Raw genomic sequence first — 19,354 nt, 5'->3', positions numbered from 1 at the left:
GGGTGGGCGCCCCGTCCATTTTCCTCAACCTCAAGCACCACCTTAAAAAGAGAAAGGCAAGGCAAGGGAAAGAAAAACAAGGGACCATTTCACTCACCCGTACATAATTTTTTCCTCTCCTCCCCTCCACCCCTCCCCTCGTACGGATACAGGCAAACTTCTTGCACACTGTCCAGAGTATATTAAAGTCGGCCGGCGTCCCGTCCCATGTTCCATCGTCGACGTTCTTTCGCTCGTCATATCCCGTGCTCTGACAAGCCCTGGACCGAGAACCCTTATTCCGTTGGGTGCTGTCATTGCTTCTCCGACTCCATCTCCATGCAGGTCTGGCTCCGCATGTGGTCCTGCTCCTCCCTCTCCTCCCCGTCCCGCATGTCTTCCTTGCCTGATCAGCGTCAGATCTGTGCCTCCGACCGACCTTCTTTCAAATTCTCTGCCAACCTCCGAGTCGACCCTGAGACAGAAGACACAGAAGACACAGAAGACACAACATCGCAACCAAATCTTGCAACCTCGTCGGACGCCGTGTTATTAGACACAATCACGTACGAGGTTGCATCGTCCGGCTGCTCTGTTGTTCTTTCCATCTGAAGCTCTCTTACTCGCCCTCTCCGCCCTCTTCCCGTCGCGCAACAGTCGTTGCCGTCCCTTTTCTCCGGCTACCGCCTGCCGCTCTCTGGTTCTATCAGCGTCTGATACCGCCAGAACGCGGCCGCCAGCACCCAATTTGCCGTCATCGCCGACGACGAGGGCTAATTCCGGATAAGGCACCTGCTCCCGCAGCAGCCTTTCGTCCTCCTGTTGAGGACTCATGGCATACCACCACTCGAGCGGCTCATCCGCAGCCTCGGGCTTTGAGTATGCACAGGTAGGCCATGCCTTCACCGGTCACCAAAGTGCTCCTCCGCTCAATGGGCCCCCTTTTCAGCCGTTCCAACAGTCCCAATTCGACATCTTTGAATGGTATCCAAAGTTCCAATCATGCCTCCGTTATTTCTTGGATCATGCCCAGTACACCGGGCCCATTCAGGCTGTGGCAGCCTTTGTCAACATTCAACTCCCGTTTCAAAAGGCCCACAACCCGGTATTGTCCTCCAAACACACCGGTCCCAACTCCCCCGCCGGGCCCGGGCCCTCGACCCCGTCCACGGCTCGAGCCGCCGGCAAGATGCCAATGAACGCCCAATTGCCGTCTTCTACGCATGCAACGCTGACGCCGTACATTCGGCGCTTGGTGGTGACCGGTTTCGATTATCCCGCCGTGTTATACGGCTTCTTCGGTGACGATTGGCTCGGCGGCATCGGCCCAATGCACGAAGCTGAGCGCCGCAACTACATGTTTGCCGCCAAGAGCGACACTTGGCTCAAGGTGAAGTCGCACTACGACATGGATGGCGAGCAGCAAGTTCCCTTCCTCCGACCTTTATCTAATGTCACCGAAAAGGAAATCCAGAGTGCGGAAACCCAATGGAGTGAGTGGCTCGCCATGCAAGATTGGATGTTGGGGCCACGGGCACCGGACCAGGACCAGGACCAGGAAGTGAGGATCAAGCAGGAGGACGACTAGAATCCAGGCCGAAGTCATGCCACGCTTATAATGGCGGCGGCAGTGGCGGCGGCGGTGGTGGCAAAAGAAGAGGAGGCATTTTGCATTTCGCAGGACAGCATTCGGCGTTTTTTTCCTTCCCCCTTCGGTTCTACAAATTGCGGTACGAATACACATGCAGGCGCAGGAAGAGCTGTACGATGTCGAGAGGCGAGAGAGCAAACGGTTTCTGGGAGAAAGAAGAGGACGGCGTTCGCATCCTTCCGCCTCACTTGTCAAGATCTCATTCAAGCTGCTGTAAGATATGCAGCATGTGGTGCTCGGTACCAGACTTTTGTTTTGCTTTTTTCCGGCGGCGGCATATTCTCATGATTCCCTTCCTCCTTTGGATAGAGGCGCGCGTACAATGGCGGTCGGGGGGTAACGTCATTTAGCCATGGTGATCTCAAATCTTTTTTTTCCCCCGTTTAACGACTTCTTTCTACCTAACGATACGATAATGCACAAAAAAGACACACGATGATGCACATCCATGCCAAGACTTTTTACACACATACGCAGATCCGCCGTGAGCTTTTTTTCCATTAACACATTAATGCGCCTGATTTCCCAGCCATGCTTTGTTTTGACAAACATAATTGGAACATCATCCCGGGATGATGAGGTCGGCAATCTACCGACATTAACGTCTATTTCTTCTTCTTGGCTAGTCTCTTTTGCGCCCTCAGGTCCTTCTTCATTCGTGAATCCACAATCGTGTACCGACCCTTGACGCCCTTGGGACGACCCTGGATACCACGATTGGCACCTATACGTGTGGTTAGCAAATGGAAGAACATGTACGATACTTTTGATAGAGAAAGGGGGAAAAAAACTCACCCCTGGCGATAATAAGAGTAGGCTTGGGTCTCCTCTTGACCTTGCCCGCCTTGGCCATGAGCTTGGCGATGCTCTCGGCCTTTTCCTTCTCCGTCATGCCCTCCTCGTTGGCAAGCGAGTCCGACTTCTTCTTGAGCTTCTCGAGGCGCTGCGCCGTCTTGAACTTCTTGCGCGCCTTGGCCTCGCGCACCTTTTTGATGGGCCGCGCGTTGTAGGCGCGCAGCTTCTCGCGGATGGCCGCCGCCGCGGCTTTGGTGATGGGCTTCTGCTGCTTGTCGTGCTTCGACTCGTCGTCGATGAACCAGTCCGGAAGGCCGTCGCGGTCCTTGAGGGCCCACTTGTTGAAGCCGTCGTCCATGAGGTCCTGTTTGGTCTTTTCGCCCGTCGCGAGCTGGTGGGCGAGCGTCATGGCCTCGGCTGTGATGATGTCGATGTCTGGTGACTTGTCAGTACAAATTGTTCTTCTCTCCACGATGGATTGGACAAGAGGTCCAGAGGTAGGTAGCTGGACTTACCGAGTCTGCCGTCCGGCCGTCTCTTCTCCTGGTTCTCCCAGTCTTCCTCTTGGTGCTTGACGACCTCAAAGCCGGCATCGTCTTCGCTCTCGGAATCTGAGCCGAAGCCGTCGGAAGCCTTCTGCTTCGCCTCCTTGGCCTTCTTCTTCTTCTCGTCCTTAGCCTTCTGCTTTTCCTCAGCTGCCTTGGCCTTTCCTTCCTTTGCCTTCTTCTTGTCCTCCTTTTCTGTCTTGGCCTTCTTCGGTTTTGGCTCCTCTTCAGCAGGCTTGTTGTCGACGCCCCAGTCCTCGTCGTCAACATCTCCCATATCGATATCCTTGAAGATATCTTGCCCGAAGAAAGCCGATGCGCGCTTCGATAAGTTGCCGCTCTCGGCTGTGCTGTCCAGGTCGGTCACCAGGGGCTTTCCGCTCGCATCGTCGTCTTCGTCCTCGTCATCATCGGAGCTGTCAGAGTCCATTTCCATGTCCTCATCGCTGTCGCTCTGTTCGCCGCCCGAAACACCCTCCCATTCGCCGTCCTCGTGCTCTTCGCGAGCTCGCTTGGCGCGCCACTTGGCATCGGCCGCCGCCTTGCGCTCCTTGAAGTTGTCGTACATGCCGTCCAGCTCGCGCTCGAGGCGGTCCTCCTCTGGGTCGCTCTCGGAGTCAGAATACACGATCCCGGCTTCGGCCTCCTTGGACTTCTTCTCACTCTCCTTGAGAAGCGCCATCTTGCCGCGGGCGATCTTGTTGATGCCGCCGGCCTTGTCGGCTGTCTTCAATGCAAACATGGCGTCCGGGCCGAGGGGTCCGGTTTGCTCCATACCAATGTCCATTGGCGCCGTCATGTTCATCTGCATGCGCACAATGTCCTTCTGCTTCTTCTCGTTCTCCTTCCTCCTCTCCTTCTTCTTCTTGGAGTCGTCCTTGTTCTTGAGCGCCTCCAGCTCCTGTTGAATCCGCAGCTCCTCGTCCATGGACTCGATCTCTGCGACCTCCTCGCCCACCTGATCTTGCAGGGACTTCTTCTCCTGCGTCGTCTTCTTGGTTGGGAAACCAAAAATTTCCCTTACCTTGAGACGCCATTTCAACAATTGCTTGAACTCTTTTCTTCCGAGGACCTTCAAGTCTGCGCAACTCCTGCGGATCTCGTCTGTCGTTTCAGGAAGCTTGTCCAGCGCGGCGAGCGCCACGTCTCCGTTTGCCGGCTGGTCAAAAGACAACTGGTTGGTTTGACCGAGAATTGCAATGGGGTCAGCGGTTTGGATGAATTCGCTCGCGGAGACAACCTTGTGCTGTGTGTAATCACCCTCCTCGTAACCCTCACGCTTGCGCTTCTTCTGCTCCGGGTTGTACACCTTGGCCTCGTTGTTCGGGGTCGCGTCCTTGAGCTCGGCGAAGACGGCACGGGGGTCGAGGAATCGGGGATCGATGCGCTTCGGGGCCTTGAAGCCCTTGCAGACGACGAAGATTTCGGCAGACACGTTTCTCGAGGAAGGGGGCTTGGTCGCCTCGACCTTTGCGAAAAGCTGGTTGAAGACCCACAGCAGGGGGTTGTAGTCCTTGGATCGGAAGACCTTGGTGACAAAGGTACCGCCCTCAGCCAAAAATTCCGTCGCAAGCTTCATCGACTGCAGCACCAGCTCGGCCTGGTTGAACGAATCCTGGTTCCACGCAGTACCGACGTTGGGCGCACCATCGTGGAGAACACAGTCTGCCTTCCATGTCTTGAGATGCGATCGGATCGTGGCTCGACATTTCTCGGTCGTAATATCGCTTTGGAAGGTGATGACCTTGGGAATTGGCTTGATGGGCGACAGATCGACACCGACAATCAGGGCGCCGACGGGGCACGTTTCCGCTGCAACTTGACACCATGACTGTAAAATGTTAGCAAGAAAATCTTTGCGATTGGGTTATCATTGACGTGAAGGAGCTTACACCGGGCGCAGCGCAAAGATCGACGACGACCTTGCTCTTCTCTAAGAAGCCATATTTCTTGTTCAGCTGGATCAGCTTGAACGCTGCTCTGGCGCGGTATCCCTTCTCCTTGGCAAGCTTGTACCACTTATCCAAACGTCCTTTTCCGTGCTTCTTCTGGATCGCCATCTTGTCTGGAAGGCGAGGCCAAGTCGAGATGCACGGGGTAGTCTTTGCGAGAGTTGGTAAGCTCTTCTGCAGCCAAAGGGCGTCCTTCTCTGCAGGATTATCGAATTTCGGACCCGCCCCGCCGCCTCGACTTTCGCAACGTCCCTTCTCTCAGAATTTTTTTAGCGGAGCTGCAGGGGAGCGATAAGAATCACGTGGAGATATCACTAGCGCATGGCAATGTGGGGTGTCCCGCGCTCGGTTCATCGGATGGAATGCCAATTCCATTAAACATCCTCAGGTGGGTCTCCGCGTTCACCACGCGCGCACCGCGACGTTGTCGCGTAGAGAGCTGCGCTAGGGTCAAGAGGGAGTCTCGATCGGGCAAGTAAGACGTCAAGAGCTTTACCTACCTACCACAACTAGATACCTTGCTTCAACCTTGACTGCTCAAACTCGGCCATCACCACCCCGCCTGCCGGACCACACGCTCTCTTTCTCTGTTCTCAAAGACGTTTCTGTCTGTCGTCTGTTTCTTTTATACTATTAGGTAGCCATTGAGTCTGGAGCCGAATCGTCATCGTCACCACCACCACTACCCCCAGCGTCATGGTCTATCACGGCGGCATGGCCAGTCCGCCACCGAGCGATGGCCTCGTTCCGGCATCCTCTCCCACCCTCCCTTCCTCTCCGCCATCACGGATGTCTCGAAAGGAAAAGAAGAAGTCTATCCTGACTCCCCGGAAGTTTCGTCGTTTCTTCACCCCTCGCGGGATGCCCTCACAGATATCTCGGGAAAGACCAGCCCTTGGCGAGCTACGCAGTCCTGCACTCAACGTTCAACCGACACCTCCACGATCCAGCCCCCGCTTCAACGAACCGATATCACCGACTTCGAATCACAACAGCAGTGTGCTTTCTCCTTTTGGTAGCGAAGATGGCCCGAGGAAGCGGAAGCGGAGTGTCGTCAACGCTATACCCATGAAGTTGCCACAGTCAAGCCGCGGCTCAGACACGAAGCGTTCAAGGACCCAACCGGAGGATTTGGAGGAAGACTATCCTCTCGGCCGAAGTCCTATCGCAAGATCACCATTGCAACAAAATGAAAATGCTCGTTCCGAGGACCATCCTATGGGTTCTCCGGAGTTGCTCTCGCCCTCGGCTAGTCGAACGGCAGCTTTAGGCAGAACGTACTCGACAGGACCTCAAGTAACGCCAGACGAGTTTGCACGGAGGCTTAGCTCCTTGACTGCTAGCAACTTTGCGACCTCGGGGTATGAGGGTCTTCGGCCTAGGTCCACGCTGATTGACTACTTCAAGTGCAACCGGGCAGGGATTCCCGCTTCTAGCAGAGGAAAGGCCGTCAAAACTCTCACTAAGCTTCCTCTGCCACCAAAGGATGAGCCTGTATGTTTGATCCCCGACGATTTGTTCCAAATAGACTAATATATCCCAGATTGTTCCGGAGTACCGGCCACAACCCGTGATTAAGCTCCGCAACCGGGGCTTTGATGCTCAACTGCTGCTCCGGGAGCAGGGTAGCACACCCCGCCCCGGGCGTGAGCATCTCGAGTATCCTGCGTTTGGTGAGTTGTTCACTTTTGCAAATGATGGCTTGTAACTAACATCGACAGATTCGAGGGCAGATACGGCATCCTTCTGGAGCCGAAGCACTGACGTCCACATGTGCAACGCGCATCTGACGCAAGCGAATACCATTCCCTTTAGTTTGGCAAGTTGTCACAGTGAGTGTCCCTAAGTCATAGTCCTTGAACTTAAACTAAGCCTCGCAGATGCCCCAATGACGGCGATTGGTGACGAAGAGGGATTCATCCGCTTCTTCGACACTACCACAACCCCTTTGGGAGCAGTACCCCGTACAAAGGTTGATATTGTCATCCAGGCCCACGAGAATGCCATTATGGACCTCGCTTTTTCGAACGACGATCTTCGCTTGGCAAGTGCATGCGGTGACCGCTCCGGCAAAATCTTTGACGTCATGTCGCAGACGGTTGCTGTGGAACTGAATGGTGGTCACTTCCAATCGATGCGCCGTGTCGAATTTCAACCTGGCCAGGCCAATGGAAACGTTGTGGCCACGTCGGACCGCGACGGAAAGATTCAGATCTGGGATCTGCGATGTTCCATGGCACCGGCTGCTGCATTCTCCACTCGCGGCCCGGAAGGTATCGTGCACCGCGATAGAGACCGCAACCCCCTGTGGGCCCGAACGACTAACACCCTTGACAATGCTCATGATCGTACGATCCATGGAGTTACATCACCAGCATCCGTCACGGCGCTGCAGTATATGCCGGAGGGTCGTGAGCACTTGCTTCTCTCCGCCTCGGAGGCAAATGCCTGTATCAAGCTGTGGGATACGCGATACATAACCCCGCGCAACAAGGAGGCCGTCCCCCTAGCGGTGACCGCCGAACCGGCGACCCATCGCTGGCGGCCCTACGGTCTTACGTCTCTCGCCTTGAGCAGTGACGCGGCCCGCCTGTACGCAGTGTGCAAGGACAGTACCGTCTACGCGTACTCGACCTCGCACCTCATGCTCGGCCATGCCCCTGAACTTTCCGTTCGACCTCCGCGTCAACGGGCTGGTTCCGCTGTGCAGGGGTTGGCCCCCTTGTACGGCTTCAAGCACGACCTTTTCCACGTTAAGAGCTTCTACGTGCGCGGAGCTCTCCGCCCTGTATCGGCTTCCGGCAACGAGCTTCTCGCCGTCGGTAGCACCGATAAGTGCGCGGTTGTCTTTCCCACCGACGAGCGCGCCATGCGGGAGTACTGGGACACGCAGAGTCATCTTCCGGCAACGGAAACCATGTCCACCTCGTCAAGCGCAACTACGTCACCGTCCCACGCAAAGTCTGTCAACGGTGGCGGAGCTCAGGTGCCCATTATCCGCAACGGCACGCCCCTCATCCGCGGCCACCGTCGCGAGGTGACGGGTCTCAGCTGGTCCAACGAGGGTAAGCTCGTGACCATCTCGGACGACTACATGGTGCGCCACTGGCAAGAGCGCAACGACGATGGCAGCCGTGGTGGTGGCCGCGACGCGTGGGAGCTGCGCACTGGAGGCGAGTTTGGCGGCAATCGCCACATGGCTGGTTGGGCTGACGTTGCGGACGACTGGGACGAGGACTGCGACTCGCACTCTGAGTGCTGATCCAAAAACCCAACAAAAGACAGAGCAAAAAGAAAAGAAACGCGAGAAAAAAAGCATGCGTCTGGATTGGGCTATTCTAGACGACCAAGAGGTCATGAGTTGTTTATTTTTTTTATGACGAGAGTTTGATAGGCCGACTTCATCGTCTGGCCGTTTTTGTGCGGTTTGTATATGCGCGGAGAGGAGTCAACTGGATCGGGGCGCGTTGGGAGTTTTTTCCTTTTCTCTTTTTTCTGAAAGCATTGATTTGGACGGGTTACAACATGAGAGAGTACAAGAGCAAAAAGACAGGGGATGGGGGGGTTGAGTTCGGATTGGCTTGGCATGAGGAATTAGCATAGAATGGCATCGCATCGCTTTGCATTATACTGGACTGGACTGGATTGGGGGTTTCTAGATACCATAGCACTCACGGGATAAAAAGTCCCTTACACATAATGAGACATGTTAGAAAGCAACACTCAGTTCACTGGGAAACACGTATGCCACTATGAGGGAGACTTCTTTCGGAATATGCTGTCTAGCAGCCCTTCTATCTAATCTCTGAAAGTCTTAAAAGTCCGTCACAGACCATCTACTGCTATGTCATGTCGTAGGAAAAAACGAAAGGCCAAAACACCTTGAAAATGCAATAGGGGGTATCGTGTATCTATCCCATGCAGTAGGTATCCTGAGTTGAAAACGCTCCGAAACGCCGAGGTCGTCATGCTATGCTGCCACAATGCCTTCTTTCGCTCCCCTTCTGCTACACGCCCTCTGTTCCCGTCCTCTTTGCTAGAAAGAAAATACTGACAATCGCAGCTAAGCCTGCCACGATGATGATGTTAGATATCAAGGACGTGGCAGAGCGTGATAGCTGCCCCTGCCTAGACATCGCGCCTCCTGCAGATGACGCTGCGTTAGCTGCGCCGTCTGTCGAGAACGTCTGCCCCTTTTCCTTTCTGTTTGGCACCGCAAGCTTCGGCTCGAATCTCATAGACTTGGAGGCCGGACAGCATGCCGGGGGCTGTTTCTCCAGGTCGCTCAAAGCATGAGACTCTGGAGTCTCACAAGCCTTCTGCCTCGTGTGCCTGGAGAGCCACAAATCAGACTTCTCGCTGTCCTCGGATTTCTTCGAGGCCGTCTTTTCCCTCTTCCTGTCTCTGGCAATGGCCACACTGTCGCGTAGACGGCCGCCTGGTGCCAATGATGCCCATGATTCCAAGACGGAAGGACCATGTTCCAAATCTGGGTCGCATACATTGTCCAGCTGGCCAACGAGGAGCAGCATATTGTCAAAGATACAGACGGCCTCTTGAATGATGTCATGCCTCTTGCGGGGTGTCAGGAGATGCTCGGATTCCGCTAGCCGTTTCTTAAACTCCTTTTTGAGGTCCTCGCCGTCCAGTGGCGTCGCAAAGTGGAAGAAGCTCAGGGGTAGAGAATAACGCATGTGCTTTGCGCCGACTTCGATCTTCCCGCGGTCATCACCCCGTGCCATGTCGACTGGTGTTGTAGTATGAATAGCCGTGTCTGATGATGGTGTACGTTCTTGACAGGGTGTCTCTGAGGGTGGAATGGGCGACGACGTCTGCTCCCAAAATTCTGAACCCGCAGACTCGAGGGTGGCTCTAATGAAACGTCCACCGGCAAAGAGGGCCATGAACAAGATGTACGAGTACGCCATGAGGACATGAGGCTTCTTCTCGATGGTGCGCCTAACGTGCATTGTGAACTCAGCGAGGCGCCCTGACTGAGAGATCGCTGACAATTGCTCGTTTACAACATCGGGTGACCATCCGGTGATGGAACCAATGTCGGCTCGCAGACGATCAGAACGCATGAGTCCAGGTAGGTACAGCGACGATAGTATCGACCGAGTTCGCTCGCATAGAGCAGGTTGGTGTCGTAGGTTTGAGTCAGCGTTCGACACCGATGTAAGCTCAGCTTGGTCTAATTCACAGTCGTCACCGGCCTCGCCAGGTGTGAGAAGTTGTGGTGGTTCCGCGATGGTCTTCCATAGTGACTCAAAGGTGTCGTAAATGGGTGTGATGTGAAGGAGGCCAGAAGCGTAGAGTGAGGGATCTGCCGCGCAGGGTGGGATCGCCAAGGGCAGGCGAGCAATGATAATCTTGTTAAGCTTTGCATGGACAGATCGGGTCGCGGCGGCGATAGACTCGGCCAAGGGACGTTGTGTATCTTCGGCCGGCTTTGCGGCTGGTGAGGTCATCGTCACGGGCACCGGGGCGGCGCCGTTTGTTTGTCAAGCCTCCCGTGACGGAGAGGTGCGGCTGGTGGCTTCTAGGAAACGTGCAGGAAAACGAAATAGGGGCGTGGCGTAGGAGGTGTATTCGTACGGGAACCAAGCACCCCTCGTCCAGATCGGTGAATAGTAGGATAATGAATGCTTGGGGTGACACAGGTTCCGAGGTGATGCGGTTGATAGTCGAGAGTCAAAGTGTACCGATAGTATGGTAGACAGGAGCAGAGACAGAAGAGTAGGTAGCCGGTAGTCCTAGAAGACTTGCTTGTCTGCTGCTCCTCCTCGAGGCCTCCTCGGCGAGATCAAGGCGTAACGCAAGATAAAGCAGAAGGACCTTGGAAGGGGACAGAACGGACGAAAACCACAAACGGAAGCGGTAGCGTCGATCTTCAGTAGGTTGTCGAGGGCAGTGATCGAGTAGGGAGTGTGTCTCTCTCTTTTCTTTCTCTGGGAGAGGCTGAACCAGTGGCAGTTGCGCTTTGGGTAGGTAGCAACGGCTAAGAGAAGTAGCGGGTGGCAAAGACGGAAGGGTACCGACCATATGGAGAAGAAGGCGGCAGCGTCAGAGCTTTCTTTCCTGCTGGAGCTACGGATACCTTAGCGGTAGGTATCCCTCGCTGATACTCTGATACTCTGATAAAAGTGGTCGGCTACCCGGGCCAGCATGCGATGTGCCTGCTCTTCACAAGGAGGAGTGAGACTTTCCCGGGAGCTTGGATTTTTCTGTTTCTTTTCGCGGTCGAGGGTTCGGGTAGGTCCCCAAGGGTTGGGAACTTGGGACTAGTGTTGTCCGGAGAGATTCCACTTTGATTGGCATGCAAGCTGGGAAAACAAGCAAGGTATTGAAGAGACAGAAAAGTTTAAGATCCAAAGGAGCCGGGGACAGGAGAGCAGGGCCCGGCAAACGGGGTTGGAAGAAGCTAGTCTCGGCGAGACGATGTGGACGAGAGAAGCTCGGAAAGCTATTAGTGCGCACCTCCAGCATGGAATCTTGAAAATCGACTGGGCCACGTCCAAGATCGTATCGGGTGTTAGCTCAGGTCTGGTCTTGGGGTGATGGGTGCAGGTGCAGGTGCAGGTAAAAGAAAGAGAAGATGTCTGAGATGGAGATCGGGGTTATCTGTTGCCTGACGGGAACTATTCCCAAAATTGATGTGATCTCTTTATGCTTTGTCGCATCGCGTCGAGGTCTCGTGGACAAGCAGTATCCGTAGTTGTGCCTGAGCAGCTTACATAGCCTTGAATCATATCAGCATACACACCAGAGGAACATCCGTAGAACCTCGGTATAACCCCCCCGCCACGGCATGGCAAATTTCGCCTTTTTCGTTGCATGGGAAACCCTCACGAGAAGGAAATGGAAATGCGGTTCGGGTACCCTACCTTACCGTGGAGCGAGCAAGCAAACAAACGAGGGCGAAGAGGGGGACCCGGCGGGGGGCGAGGGTTGTGGAGGACCTCCATTTGGTCAGGGGTCAGGGGTCTTTGGGTCCTATGGCTTTTGATCATTCGCGGTCTCGCCCCGTAAGGGACCACTTTTATCCATCGGGCTGGATTCCAATCGAACATTTTCCCATTGCTACAGTACGCTGCCTGCGACGCCGCATGCCCGACATTTTTGCGCAGCCAAGCAGTCCACTGTGGCTTGCCATTTTCCTCGTTTCTGGACGCTTTACAGATACCATTGGTTTCTTCATATTCATGCCTGATGCGTTTCTCATCTTGATGAGTCCAAATGTCTTATGTCTCGATCTCCAAAAACCTGGAAGGCGGGAATAGCAGGACAAGGAGCTGGCAAGACTAACGAAACACGAGTTATGCAACCCTTGGACCCTTTAGCTCGTGTAGGCTCCTCCATCACGGCCATGTACAATAAATTAGACCAATGCATACCGAATAGCGACTGGGCCATCTGCAGGAGGAAGCGCGCCCCAGCGATCGGCTTTCCTGCGGGCCATCAACTCTGGCAGGACCCCACGATGTCAAGCGCCCTTCAGGCTTGCTGCCCGCGGCGCCAACAGGTGATCCCTCCTTTCTCTAGTGTACCTGTGCCTCTAATACCTTCCAAGCTAGGTTCCTCATCACCTTGTCAACAGAGTACACCTTACTCACCTCCTTGCAATTGTCGCCAACTAATTCATACTTCTTTCCGCATCATGTTTGGTTGCAATCCAGTCAGATAGAGTCCCAAGAGATTTTCTTAGACTCTGTCCCTTACAGACTGCTTTCCGATATTTTCTGCCCACCTGTAACCTCAATGCAACCCGAGAAAAAATCCCAGGCCTTCCGTGATACCGCACATGCCAAAGACGCCAAATCAGAGTCACAGCAAACTTTCCCAGTTTCCCGCAACTCTATCAACAAAAGAGCAGGGGGGGAAAGTATAGGATCACTGTGCCACATATGTTCAGAAACATTCTGGAGACTTCAAGTACCAAGCGGCGAATCCGATTGCGCGGCTGTCTCCATGCGTCTGCAGATCCCCCCCTCCCCTCACAAAATCAAGGAAGAGAGCAGAAAAAAAAAAGCCCCATGCATCGCATTTTACTCAAATCCGCCATCGGATTCTGCAAAATCCCGTCTTGTCGTGCTCGACCGACCTTCCCAGTCTTTCCAAAGTCACACTACAGCTGCACCTTGACCTCGGCGCGCTCATCCTCTCACCGACCGACCGACCAGTCAATAGAGAAAAAGTCCGCGGGTTCACCCTTTGCGATGCAATGTCTCCACCGCAGCTGGATTACATTTCCACTCGGGACCACCTCTTTTTGCCTGACAGCTCTTCCGAATCATCCGCCTTGGTATATGGAGATGGGCTTCGTTAAGAGGTCATTCCCTCCCATGCGTGCCACGTGAAATTGACGCCGTGCCTTACTCATATACTATCACCATGACCTTCAATGATTGACACAAGATTTTGAGGGATAGGTCTCACACGAGTTGATTGGCACGATATGATGCAAGTTGATTGTATTAATGAAGAGACTGAGCAAACAGCTCAGTCTCAACAGCGCTCCAGGCGGAATCCAACAAGGGAAGCACCGTACGCCGTGTCTTAACGCCCTAGCCCATGCAACACGTCTAGATCCCCGCGCCTCTGTCTGCTCTCGAATTACAACTTTGTGTCTATAGGAACATCCTTTTTCATAATTGCGAGACGCCCCGGGATCCTGCCTCGGGGCTCTTGTCGCTTGACTCGTCTTCGTGGCTCTCGTTATTGATAAACAGGAACGAGATGAGCACCACAGCCGCGCCGACCCAGTACACCCAGCTGGAGTACTGCGAGTACTGTATCATCTCGCCAATGAGCGACAGCGGGATAGTGAGAGACAGACCGACCGTCACGACTAGCGGCGTCGTGAGCAGCATGGCGTACGCCCATGACATGTCGCTGATGAAGGACGATAGCGAGTTGCCAATGACAATGGCCCAGATTTTGGCCGTAGGAGGAAACGAGAACTGTGGCAACCTTGATTAGACACTCTCAAAGTCCATGAGGAAAAGGCGCGTGGTGTGACTTACCGGCTCCATCCCCGTGAAGTGCAAGATGAAGAAGACGGGCCAGAGGAACACCAAGTTAAAAAGTCCAACGAGTCCAAAGAAGAGCGGCATATTCACCCGATCTTCGTTGCCTACCCGCCTCTTCATCACAGTCACGTAGAGTCCGTAGATGATGGCGCTCACAAACGCCATCAGGTCCCCAATGGCAATCTGCCCCGTCGTCTTGTGCGGGAACGACCCGCGGTTCTCGTCGCTCGACCCGGACAGGTCCACCGTCGATATCAGCACGATACCTGTCAGCGACGCCAGCACGCCAATCAGCTTGCGCGCCGTGAACCCCTCGACCCCCATCACGGCGCAGAAGACGAGCGTCCACACGCTGCTCGTCGAGTTGAGGATCGTCACGCTCCCGACGCTCGTGTACTCGAGGCACGCCGACGCGAAGTAGTTTGCGAAGAACCACAGCATGCAGAACTCGAGGCTGATGACGGCCGTCTCCCGGAACGTGAGCCGCTCCACCCTCGTCGTTGTCTCAAACCCTTCCATCTCCAGGCTCGGCTCATCGTCGACCAGCAGGCGCTCCCCCGCCACCGTGTCTTCCTCATCCTCGGCCGTCTTAAGGTCCTTGCCGTACCTTTGCTCGTTCCAGACCACCATGGCCTCACGTCGTAGACCCTCGACACCGTGAAGCATCAGAAAACGTACCAACATGGGTATCAGAGACACCGCAAACACCGACGTATTCATATACACCACAAAAAATGGCTTGTCGTAAGAATGATCCGAAAAAATATACTGTGTCCCCCTCACTGTCAGCTTGCGCCAGTTCACGCCAACGAAAGCAACACTGCCAAAAACTCACAGATGCCAAAAAGTTGGATATCGTCCACAACAACACTGTCACGAGCAACAGCGAAATGCCTAGCGTCCGCCTCGCAACGCCACCCAGTCCCATCTTTGCCTGCCATCCGGATGACCGCACCGTCGATCTCGACCGATTTGTAGACGCAACCGAGGCGCTCAGCCTGTCGGTGCTCGAGAATGACCTCCTCGGAGGACGGTCATGATCTGGTGGTGCCAACGCGGCGGGCAGCATAGGCTCGCTCGGTGCCATTTTCGTTTCGGGCGATTTCGCAATCTGTCGTCGCACGCCGTATCGTCGGGGGAGAGAGGTAGGTAGGTAGGTAATCAGGAGGAGTTCGAGGATTCAGGGAGGGCTGTCCGCCTTAAGGTAATCCAGGGTCGCTGTCGAAGCTGTAGGCATTTGACCGCAGGGTCGGCGAAGAGCAGGGCGAACTCTCGGAAAGTCGTCACAGAGCAATTGCGTTCAGAGGGGGGCGGACGGTGGCCGAATGTCCCGTCGCTCGACTCGGCGCATGTGTAGCACGGCACGGATATGCCGTATGCCAACTGCTTCTCGGGCCGTCGGGTTGAAGGCGATGACGATTATGGAGCGATTCACTGGAGACCGGCAAAAAGACCCTCAACAAAGCGAACACTCGAGGAAGCCTGGCGAGCTTTCTCTGATGCAGACGCGTCGTCCGTTATTTTTTTCGTCGCTGGAGCGTTTACTTTCAAGGGATTCGTGTCAATGTGTTAATTAAGGGTGTTTCTTCAAGGTTGAGTTTCAATAGCACGGGCGAAAACACCCCCTGTATTCGTCCCAAGTACCGGCAACCAATAGTGGTGGGTCGATCGCGTGCCACTTCTTCAAGTCTCAGCCTCCCTCAGTACCCATGGCAGGTGGCTAAGGTAAGGGAGCAAGTGAGATGAGTCTCTCTGCTGTATGTAAGGCAAGGTACTTACTAAATCCCAAGGTACCTAAAGCAAAAGATGCAACCTCCTCTTCCTCTAGGCTGCCGCCGCTGGACAAAGCCAAGCATGACGCCTCGCATGAAGCTTACAGAGAGCACTGGCTGCCAGGGTGGAATTAGTGCCGGTTTCCAGCCTTGGGGCTTTAGTGTAGCCTCGGATCCATTCTTCTAAGCGGAGTCTGATGACGGACGGCAAGAATGATCCGCCAGCTCGGACTGGTGATGAATACATGATGGGACAGACGGTTGTCCACCCGGGCCCTGCGCTTGTTAGTTGAGATGGAATGTTGTGAAAAGGCATCCTTTTGCCGGTTGCGGATCCTCTTGCCCAGGGACCATTACTCAAGCATAGTTGCAGGCGTGATAAGTTATTCATGACACAGAAGGCGAATAGTTGTTGGAACCAGACGAATAAACCCTTGATCAAATTCCAATAATAACCTCTAAACACCTTTCACACCAGTGCAGGATATGCAACATCAAGCCAAGGCCAAAAATGGATATGTGGAAAGGCCCTTGGACTAAACATAATGCGAGTCGGACAGGGTCCTAATACTGTGTGCCGCCCTAGTCCTCGACTCGCCAACATCAACCAACTGTTTACCCAATAGCAACTTAGCAAGAACATCCGTCTCGGGGGTTTTCGATGGGGATGTTGATGACGTCCTGGTAATCACCACTGAACTCCTCGGACTCTTCCTGGGCCAGAGCGTTCCGCGCGATAACTAGTTGATGTTGTCAGTGCCTACTCGTCGTTACGGAGGCTCATAGATAACGCTGCACCAACCTTCGAATGCCTGTTCAACGTTGATGGCCTCCTTTGCACTGGTCTCGAAGTAGGGAATACCGCCCTTGGACTGGCAAAAGGTCATGGCGCGCTTGGTTGAAATCTACAATCACGTTAGCCAACTGTACCGAGAACAACCATTTTGGCGCACTTACAACTCTCTTGCTCTCCTCAACATCAATCTTGTTTCCAAGAACGACCTAGTCACACATCAGCCTCGATTCGCACAGTCCAGTGTCATTAGCTACTAACGAAGGGGAAGTTGTCCGGGTCCCTTGGCGAAGCCTGGATCAAGAACTCGTCCCTCCAGCTGTCCAGAGCATCGAAACTCTTGGAGTTGTTGACATCGTATACGAGCACGCAGCAGTCGGCACCACGGTAGAAAGCGACGCCCAGAGACTGGAAGCGCTCCTGTCCTGCCGTATCCCAAAGCTGTCGTCCATTCGTCAGCACATGTCCGGATCATGGATCAGTCGTTGTGTCGGTCTAATCCCACCTGCATCGTCACCTGTCGGTCGTCGACGAGAACCTCGCGCGTCAGGAAGTCGGCGCCGATGGTGGCCTTGTAGCTTGCACTGAACTTCTTGTTGACCTGGGTGAAACATTCACGTCAGCGCCACCAGTCTCCTCCTGGGTGTTGCTTGATCCACGGAAACTCACATATTGGTTCATCAGACTCGTCTTTCCGACACCGCTATCGCCGAGGATAATGACCTGCACGAAAACAACCTCGTCAATTATGCCGCGCGATGATATGCTGCAGCGCTGGGAGGGGAGAGCCCACCTTGAGAAGGACCTTCTTTCTCGATGACATTTTGAATCGATTGCCTCGTTGGAGGAGTATGTAGAGTTTGGGATGGTCAACAAGTGTCGGCGTCAACAGTCGGTCGTTCTACGTAGAGGTACGAAAGTTTCGGTCGCGGGTTGGGTTTCTTATCGGTTCGGACGTCAAGGTGATCGAAAACGGACCGGCGTCTTGCGGTCAGGGGTGGTTGGTTGGTGTCAAGTGCAGGTCGATACGCAGTAGATCGATGGACGGAAAGTCATGGTGGAGGTTGACAGGGAACCAGGCGGTACTGAGAGCTCCCGTCACATTTCCAGGTTTCAGCCTATCAAAGAGCTGCCTCCAGTGCTGGGACTAACCAGGAAGGGCTCCGAGTGTCTACCTGCGCAGTATCGTCAGGCGCGTTACTTGTGTTGTCATTGTGGCTGACGTAACGACTCAGGCGCTGTGGGCGCTGTGGGAATGAACTGCTCAATGCACTGTACCTTGCCCGCTGCATGCAAAGCGTCTCTCCAGCCACACATAATGCTCCTTCTCAACTCAACGACGGTCCAGGCGAACTGAGCTCAGCAAGAGCACGCCCTGACTACCTTATTACCTTATGCTCAAAACTCATGTGAGCACCAAGACCTCTCCCGCCTGTCTCTACCTCACCTAGTCGCACACCACATATATGCTGTGGACGAACAACACACGAGACTACGTCTGTAGCCCAAAATGCGCTGATGGGACCTTGGAGACACATCTCACCCGATCCTCATGGCGGATGAAGAAGATCTCCTGACCAAGGTCCACGGCCTGAGCGACCTTGAGCTCGCCGCCTTCTTGTGCCTGGTCAACCGAGAACACTGTATCGTCAGCACTCCTCCTGTCGCCCTCAATGAACTTATCGAGGAGCTTCAGCTTGTAAGCCAACTTGTTGCGGCCGTCCCGCTGCTCACATCTCTAACCTGCCTGCAGATCGCGACAAAGACCTTTGGTCTGACGTGCGCCATCGTGGACTGCTCTCCGCAAACCACCCTGGAGGACTTTGCATCTTCCATCCTCATAGCGCAGTCGCCCACAGCCACCAGATCAGGCTCACCCCTTCGCACGCGCAACGACTCCTACTTCTACTCCCGCGCCGGTATTTCGCCCTTGACCGCCGTCAACGCCTACAGCCCAACCGGCCCCAGCGGCGCAGCCGGTTCTTCCATCGCCAATGTCATCCTCGCCCGGAACCTGGACCGCGCCCCCAAGGCCGTGCAGATTCAGGTCCTCGAGCTCCTACGCACCCGCCGCATCTTCACCCGCACCTCCGTCCAGACCGCTCCCAAGCAGTTCCTTTTCGTGACTGCGTTGGGCGCCGAGAGCGGAGGCCAGGCTCACGTTACGCTGCACCTGAACGATTATTTCTTCATCGCCCACTGGCACGACCCAGACGACGGCTTTGCCAACCTGGACGAAGCGTACGACAAAGCTGACGATGCCGAGACTGCCAGCACCGAAAGCGTGGTGAAGAAGAGCATCCACGAGGAGACTATGGCCGTCAGCGAGGATCCCCTTTTAAATGAAGGTGTAAGTGAACTTTCGCGTGGTGTTTGGTCTCCCCTGCGGCTAACTTTTTGGCAGGACATCGCATCTTTGGCCAAGCTGAGCCGAGAAGTCCAGGTCAACGTGGATGTGCTACGCTATCAAATGAACATTGTCACATATCTGAGGATGCACCGCGCAGTTGCCGGCGGCATCGAACCGATTGCAACGAAGCATCTCGACCAGCTGCTGAGATGCCTCGCCCCCTTGCATAGCCTGGACTTTGTGACGCCGGCTCTCGTTCACTTGGCTATTAGGAAAATCTACCTGCATCGGATCCGGATCGTGCACGCAAAACAGGAAAGGAGCATGCAGTGGGGCAGCCAGCAGGAAGCCATCGAATCCATTCTTGAAGGCGTGGGCGCCGAGGACGTAATCGAAGACGTGATAAACATGGTGGCGGCACCGCTTTGAAGGCAAATTTGACTATTTGTCCAGCGAGTGTGGTTGATTCTAATCAATAGCTACGT

At 54.6% G+C, this 19,354-nt stretch overlaps 7 protein-coding genes across 7 annotated transcripts; 3 read left to right on the top strand and 4 right to left on the bottom strand.

Annotated features, from left to right (window-relative positions):
• Positions 1-336: 336 nt before the first annotated feature.
• On the top strand, positions 337-1,567 carry CPAR01_08661 (uncharacterized protein; the record flags this gene model as incomplete). The annotated part of the gene is made up of 2 exons (XM_060492929.1): positions 337-545; positions 832-1,567. 2 exons carry the CDS (start codon positions 337-339, stop codon positions 1,565-1,567), a joined length of 945 nt encoding a protein of 314 aa, XP_060349299.1.
• Positions 1,568-2,235: 668 nt separating this feature from the next.
• Positions 2,236-5,030, bottom strand: CPAR01_08660 (Spb1 domain-containing protein; the record flags this gene model as incomplete). The annotated part of the gene is made up of 4 exons (XM_060492928.1): positions 2,236-2,354; positions 2,426-2,860; positions 2,941-4,801; positions 4,863-5,030. 4 exons carry the CDS (start codon positions 5,028-5,030, stop codon positions 2,236-2,238), a joined length of 2,583 nt encoding a protein of 860 aa, XP_060349298.1.
• A 588-nt stretch (positions 5,031-5,618) lies between these two features.
• CPAR01_08659 (WD domain-containing protein) lies at positions 5,619-8,184 on the top strand (the record flags this gene model as incomplete). The annotated part of the gene is made up of 4 exons (XM_060492927.1): positions 5,619-6,416; positions 6,466-6,595; positions 6,644-6,754; positions 6,803-8,184. The coding sequence occupies 4 exons, from the start codon at positions 5,619-5,621 to the stop codon at positions 8,182-8,184; spliced, it is 2,421 nt and encodes an 806-aa protein (XP_060349297.1).
• A 745-nt stretch (positions 8,185-8,929) lies between these two features.
• Positions 8,930-10,393, bottom strand: CPAR01_08658 (uncharacterized protein; the record flags this gene model as incomplete). The annotated part of the gene is made up of 1 exon (XM_060492926.1): positions 8,930-10,393. The coding sequence occupies one exon, from the start codon at positions 10,391-10,393 to the stop codon at positions 8,930-8,932; it is 1,464 nt and encodes a 487-aa protein (XP_060349296.1).
• Positions 10,394-13,570: 3,177 nt separating this feature from the next.
• On the bottom strand, positions 13,571-15,041 carry CPAR01_08657 (uncharacterized protein; the record flags this gene model as incomplete). Its single annotated transcript, XM_060492925.1, has 3 exons — positions 13,571-13,885; positions 13,949-14,722; positions 14,790-15,041. The coding sequence occupies 3 exons, from the start codon at positions 15,039-15,041 to the stop codon at positions 13,571-13,573; spliced, it is 1,341 nt and encodes a 446-aa protein (XP_060349295.1).
• Positions 15,042-16,356: 1,315 nt separating this feature from the next.
• Positions 16,357-17,342, bottom strand: CPAR01_08656 (Ras-like protein Rab7; the record flags this gene model as incomplete). The annotated part of the gene is made up of 7 exons (XM_060492924.1): positions 16,357-16,466; positions 16,529-16,631; positions 16,684-16,728; positions 16,781-16,960; positions 17,025-17,120; positions 17,189-17,242; positions 17,313-17,342. 7 exons carry the CDS (start codon positions 17,340-17,342, stop codon positions 16,357-16,359), a joined length of 618 nt encoding a protein of 205 aa, XP_060349294.1.
• A 729-nt stretch (positions 17,343-18,071) lies between these two features.
• CPAR01_08655 (uncharacterized protein) lies at positions 18,072-19,298 on the top strand (the record flags this gene model as incomplete). The annotated part of the gene is made up of 3 exons (XM_060492923.1): positions 18,072-18,218; positions 18,273-18,869; positions 18,924-19,298. The coding sequence occupies 3 exons, from the start codon at positions 18,072-18,074 to the stop codon at positions 19,296-19,298; spliced, it is 1,119 nt and encodes a 372-aa protein (XP_060349293.1).
• Between the last annotated feature and the right edge of the window lie 56 nt (positions 19,299-19,354).

The sequence above is a fragment of the Colletotrichum paranaense genome (genome assembly GCF_030867605.1).
Source record: "Colletotrichum paranaense strain IMI 384185 chromosome Unknown Scaffold_6.1, whole genome shotgun sequence".
NCBI classification, from domain to species: Eukaryota; Fungi; Ascomycota; class Sordariomycetes; order Glomerellales; family Glomerellaceae; genus Colletotrichum; species Colletotrichum paranaense.
Note: the sequence above shows the minus strand (reverse complement) of the source record. Positions and strands in the feature narration are given on the sequence as shown.